Source organism: Varanus komodoensis, unplaced genomic scaffold, assembly GCF_004798865.1.
Source record: "Varanus komodoensis strain SLA01 unplaced genomic scaffold, ASM479886v1 scaffold43, whole genome shotgun sequence".
NCBI classification, from domain to species: Eukaryota; Metazoa; Chordata; class Lepidosauria; order Squamata; family Varanidae; genus Varanus; species Varanus komodoensis.
The window spans coordinates 2,220,432-2,226,431 of NW_025335985.1; the positions used below are offsets into that span (position 1 = coordinate 2,220,432).

The window sequence follows — 6,000 nt, forward strand, 5'->3', positions numbered from 1 at the left end:
GGAGGCTGATCTCCAAACTATTCCGTTGTCACAAGCTGCATTAATTTTAATGGATTTTTATCAGTCTTGGACTATGGAGATAAGCCTGAGCTGTTGTCCTGGCAGGCCAGTGCACTTTTGGTGGTTGTGTCTTTTGTGTTTACATTTAAATGCACAGAGAAAGGGACAGACAAGGTATCCATGGTGGCTTCCACACTTTTCTTGTCCAGGGCTTTTGTTTGCCCTCATTCCACACTTGGAATTGGGAAAACATAAACTCCCAGTTGCCACTGCCCTTGAAAAAGAGTGGAAGGAGTAGGGAAGAATTTACCTCCAAAACCTTAGCTGGAGTTTGGAGGTAAATTATATACTTTGTCTGGACAAATGACATATTTTGCCTGACAAGCTTAGCTGGGATTTGCAATGCCTCCTTCCCCCAAAAAGGGTTAGAAGAGGCGACAAGAAAGGGGTAGAAACCCTCACAGATTTGAGGATACAGGAACTGCTTTGTGTCACTTCAGAGGGTGAATTCTCTCTTTGAGAATTCACAGCTAAGGCACTTGTGACCTTTAATCGCAGCAACAAGGTGGATTAGGTGGTCAGAGTGACTCTGACTCTTGCACTGACAAAAGAAAAAGAGGAAAGAAAAACACGTCAAAACACCTGGATGAAATAGAGTATTATGTATGAAAAGAATTAAACATGGGTAAAATTTCCCAAGAGGGGAACCACCCTCATGTCACCTCGACGATCATTAATCCACAGTTCCCATTGGTCCACTGCAATCTGGACCAATGCAACCTCCAGATATGTCAGATTACAACTCCCATCACCCCTAGCCAGGAGAAGGCTGGCTCAATGAATGCCAGAAAAGCAGCAGAATGATGGATTAGTGACTGTGGGAATAAGTTGCCTCTTTGAGTGCCCAGCCAGCTAACCAACTTTACCCCCGTGTGGCTGCTGAATTCTGCCTCATGACAGGGCTATCCATGCAGCAAGCCAGACAAGCGCCATGTAGGAATGGTAAACGAAAATAGTTCCCTCTCGGACGATTTTATTGAATGCAGGGCCAGAAGCACGGGATCTGTTGTCTATCCCCCTCTTCTTTGCCTTCCTGCGTTGTTCTGTCCTCCCTGCTGTTCCTGAAGAGCAGAAACAGCACGTGCATCAAAACAGGAATGGATAAGGAAGATCTCTCCTCTGTCTCCTGTTGCAGCTTCTTCTTAGGCTGCCACCATCCATCAATTTGAATGGATGAAATGCAGCCAGAACCGTTCTGCTGAAACACTAGGAATTGGATTGCCACATAATTCTAGAGCTCCCTGGCAGCCTGTGCCTGAAACAGGACCCTTGCCAGCCACTAGAGTCCCTGGGCTACCAACAGTGACGTCACTGTTGTGCAGCAGTGACTGGAGCTTCCGGGACAGGCTGTGATCTTGCATTGGTCGGACTCTGCAGATTTTGCCATCCTGAGAAGTCAAACCACAATAGGATTGGGGGTGGGGGGGTCTAATCCCCTTAAAGCCTGCGTAATACACATACACTACCCCATATATTCAACATCTCAGAACTGCCATCACAACTGGCGTTCTCGTCATTCTGTGCAATCCTGAATATTCCGCGCATGATGCACAGAAACGATTAAGGCATTTGGATAGGTTGCAGCCTGTAGGGCACAGAAAAGTGTTTTCTCCTGGCCCCTGGGTGACTTTGCAGGGGTTGGAAATAAGTCCAAACTACAGTATACTGTGCAAGCTACTAAGAAGCTTCTGGGAGCCGGTACAGCCTATGTTACCTGCATGTGGCAGTATCAAGAGAACACTGAACCAGCCTGGAGGAGATCCACATGAGCAGAATCTGGAAACCCAGCCCAAAATTTAGGCTTTACAGATTTTCAGATGGAATACTTCCACACACCTATCTGAATGCAGATGGATATACTGCTGAGGAAATCTGCATAGGATTGCACTATATTTGTCTCTCATTGCCCTGAAGCATAGTATTATCAGAGCTAAAATGGTGTATGTACTTAGGAAGGCAAGCTGAAATGGTTATTCCTGAATTACAGGTGGGGATGGGGCAACAGGAGACCATGATTTCCCCAAATTATGCAGTGAGTTCATGCGCTGGATGAAATCTGGAATGAGAGCTACTATACATGCACACAGCTAAATGTTATTGTTTAAAGACCGGTGGTGTTGATGCATTATATTTGCTACTATTAAAGGAATAACTAAGTTCGTCTAATATTCTAAGTGCACTTAAAATAAATCCCTTTCCTGAAAACTGTAATAATGATGATGGAAAGCATGGAGAAAATGTTTTCATTTACAGAGTTCACATAGCATCTGTTCCATGCTTTCTCTTTTTCTTAGTATTTAGAAGGCATTAGCTTTGTCTTTTTTTAAAATGTGATCAAATATTGCTTACAACAGCCTTGTGTGTGACTCCAAATGCTGTTTTGCACGATGCGGTGGTATGCAAAATGTTTCAGACACCCATAGTCTAATAAAGGGGATTGAGCAGGCATTTCTTACAGAAGACAACAACTTAGTAGAAGGTAGGTTAAAAGTACTTATTTGCTTTCCCAGATGCAATCCTGTGCATACTTATCTGAGGATATGCCCCATTACAATAAGGGTTTCTTCTCAGAAAATGTAATAGAAATGATTGCCAAGCACAAGCAACCAAGAGTATCAGTAATCACAGGGATTACTGGGAGAAAGTATATGAAGTACTGTGAGTTCTTTAAGACAAGCACTGCATAAGCACCAAGAATGAACGTTAGGAAACCTGCTGACAGAGGGGAAAAAACAGAATATCAGAGCTTTTCTCAGAGAGGACCTTCTTTATACTGGAGATGAGATCATATCCTAGCTCAGAGTTTCCCCGGATTTTATAGGTCTGCAAGATCCCTCTAAGCAGCAATGCACCATTCACATGTGCTGACTGAAGCTGCCAGAATTAGGGGGATAGAAAGCCCACTCCACCACCCTACTAAAAAGTGACTGGGGTTGTCAAAATGACTATTTTAAACAACCATCTTTTCAATGCATGACCTGACCCAGCAAAAGGAAACCACGCTTGCCACTCCTTGCGCTCGATGCACAACGCTAAGGGAAGAGTGAGTGAGCTGCTGCCAGCACCATGATCCCATTGCTCAGCACTTTTCACATGTTATTATGGATGTATGGATGGGAAGAAATAGGCTTACGCATGTCTTTCCCTCTCCCAGCCTCCACCACTTCAACTTAACAGGAGTGTGTATCCTACATGCATAACAGCAGGATATGCCTACAGCTTCCCCTATGTGTCCAGGAACTCTGCTTTTCCAAGGTTCCTCACCAGGCAGAAAGAGAACTATGTATTTATATAAGGTTTAAGTCATCTGTGAGGCATTCAAACGCAGGCAGAAGCATCCAACCCCACTCAGTCTACGTATTCAATACAGTGCCTGGAAAATGCTTTTGATCATTCATATCAAAGCCTATACCATTCCCTCAATATGCTCTTGCTAAGCATATTTGGATCCCCCTTCCCTGCCCAAATTAGTTTTGAATCTGATTTCAAACATCTGAGCAATGGAATCTCAAACAAGCCATCTGAGCCCAGTTCTGAGTCCAGGCATTTCAAACAAACTCTGAAATTACTGGATGACTCCAGATCTAGTAATTTCAGCCACCAGTTGCAGAGTTCAGCAACAACTTTGGCAGCACGCTTTGGTGCTCAGACTACTGAAGTCCATAAGGGAATCTGCATGCAAGAGTCTGCTTCTGCACCCAGATTGCCTTTCCAGGGTCAAAGAAATCGGGGCTGTGCTCCAGTACACATTTGCCTGGGTGTCAATCCTGTTGAAATAATCAGTGCACACTTCTAAGTAAACTTGTAGATGACTGCACTGTAAGTTACACGGTATCCAATTCACAGCTTCCATTTGAATTGTTTAACAAATAATGTAACTGTCCTGTATTAGCATGGTAAATAATGTTAACTGTTTGTTTGTTTGTTTGCCAGGAAAAAGAAAGAGAAATCTTGAACAGTCAGGGCTGCCTTTTTCCTCCCCTTGCTTTTTACTCCTTGTGTGTGTGAAATCCTCGACTTAATGGAAATGTTACATTGTCATGTTTACAATTAAAATAGTTGTCAACCAAATTTGGAGAGGAGGAGAGTGAAAGTACAGCCCTTTCTCTGCACAGCAATCTGTAAGTTAGACCAATCTTGTCCTTATTTTACCAAAGGAGAGGTCAGGCAGGATCTGGGAGAAGGAAAGGGAGAGTTACTTCTGGCCCTTAAATGAGGTTATAACTGATCTAAATAGGAAACAAAAATCTTCAGATAAGTCAAACCAAGTTTTTCAGATACTGAGTTTTCCCCCTCTATGTTGAACCAACACTTAGTTTTATTTATCATTATCTAGGAACCCCTGAAAATTTTACAATAGTCTGCTGAATCTTATGATTGTTATAAGATCTTTTAGCCCTCAGTTTGGATTTCAATTTTCCTGCAATGTGTACTGAACTGCACCCCTGTTCTTCAAGGTGTGTTTTATACTTTATTGTAGCAATAAAAATATTTGGATTTCAGTACAGATTCATTCTTATGAATCATATATAATAGATTTGTATCCATTAAGTAAGTTAAACCAATATCTGCCTAGACCTATTGGCATGATAGGAATATATTAGATTAAATCCAGTACTGTACTGATTACAGAGTGAGTCAGGTTTCTTCTCTCTAGTTAATACTCTTACTTTGAACAAAATCTCTCTGGCTTAGGATACTTATGATTTTTTTTAAAAAAAAGCAGAAAGAGATTCAAACACACATACAAACATGTACGCTTCAATATAACAATCCACTAATGCTCTCCTACCTTTATTTTGCCGTATCTAGAAAAGCATGTCCTTTTTCGTTAGGAATCTAAGGCTCCACATTTCTACCTGTCACAGACACTCATTCCTATAGTTGGTATTTCTTTTCACGTAGAAAGTTGCAAGGACAAGAAAAACAAAACCCAAAGCTCCGCACGTTTTCCCTGCAATTGTTGGGGTTTTTTTCAGTGTGCCCCCCATCTCCGCCCCTCTTGAGGACCAAAACTGTTAGAAGGCAGCATCGGTTTTCGATTGTAAACAACAGCCCTTCATTATAGCCCTCTTTCAACCTTCAGTATGAACCCTTTGATTTCAGTAAGGGAAAACTGACAGCTCCTGAAAAAGTTTCTAGACGCATCTCTCCAGGGAAATTAGCACAGGAGGACTATCAGCATCGCATCAGAAAAATCCAGAACGTACCTTTTAGGAAGGACAGGAACAGGGATGCCCAGAGGTACAAACCCGAGTATATTAGTCCCAGACCCTTCTCCGCCAGCATGGTCGAGCCACAGCCGGCGCCTGCCGGCGCCAGACCGCGCGAAGTCACTCTTGCGGGCAGCCCCGAGTGCGCCAGGCGCCGCCTGGGAGGGGCAGCAGGCAGCCCCCCAACCGGTTGCCCCCGAGACGGCGGAGCGCATTCGCCCCTCTCGCGGCGCCGGCTGCAACCCGCGACGCCGAAGCGCCGGAGACTTATCTAGGTGGCGGGGACGAGGGGGTGCGCGCGCGCACGCGTGTGCGTGTGTGCATGTGCGCGCGCGTGTCTGGCCGCCCGCCCGCCCGCCGCCCGCGCCGCCTCTCCCTCACAAGCGCGCTGCACCTTTTGCGGCGCCAGACGAGAGCGGGAAGGGGAAGGGGAAGGGGAAGCGGAAGCGGCGGCGGGCGGGCGGGAGCGGCGGGCAGGGGAGGGGAGCGCGGAGCCGGCGTGTCAGCGCCGGCGTTTGCCTCGCGGGGGCCGCCCGGGGCGCCTGCAGAGCGCCCCGGGCGCCTCGCTCGTCTTCCGCGGCGCCGCGGCTGCCGCGACGGCTCGTGCCGGAAAGGCCCCCCACGGGCGCCGTCTGGCCAAGCGGGGCCGGCGGGAAAGTTGCTGCCGCGGCGGGCGGCGCGCCAAACCTCGTGGCATCTGTTGCGCAGCGATGGGCGCTCGCTTTGC

General features: G+C 46.2%; 1 protein-coding gene across 1 annotated transcript in view; it reads right to left on the reverse strand.

The window, feature by feature from the left end:
• LOC123030177 (neuronal acetylcholine receptor subunit alpha-7-like) overlaps positions 1-5,349 on the reverse strand; it is a 113,070-nt gene extending 107,721 nt beyond the window's left edge. The window contains exon 1 of the mRNA XM_044443862.1: positions 5,271-5,349. Coding sequence (XP_044299797.1) covers positions 5,271-5,349 — 79 coding nt within the window. The remainder of the gene's footprint in view (positions 1-5,270) is intronic.
• Positions 5,350-6,000: the final 651 nt, after the last annotated feature.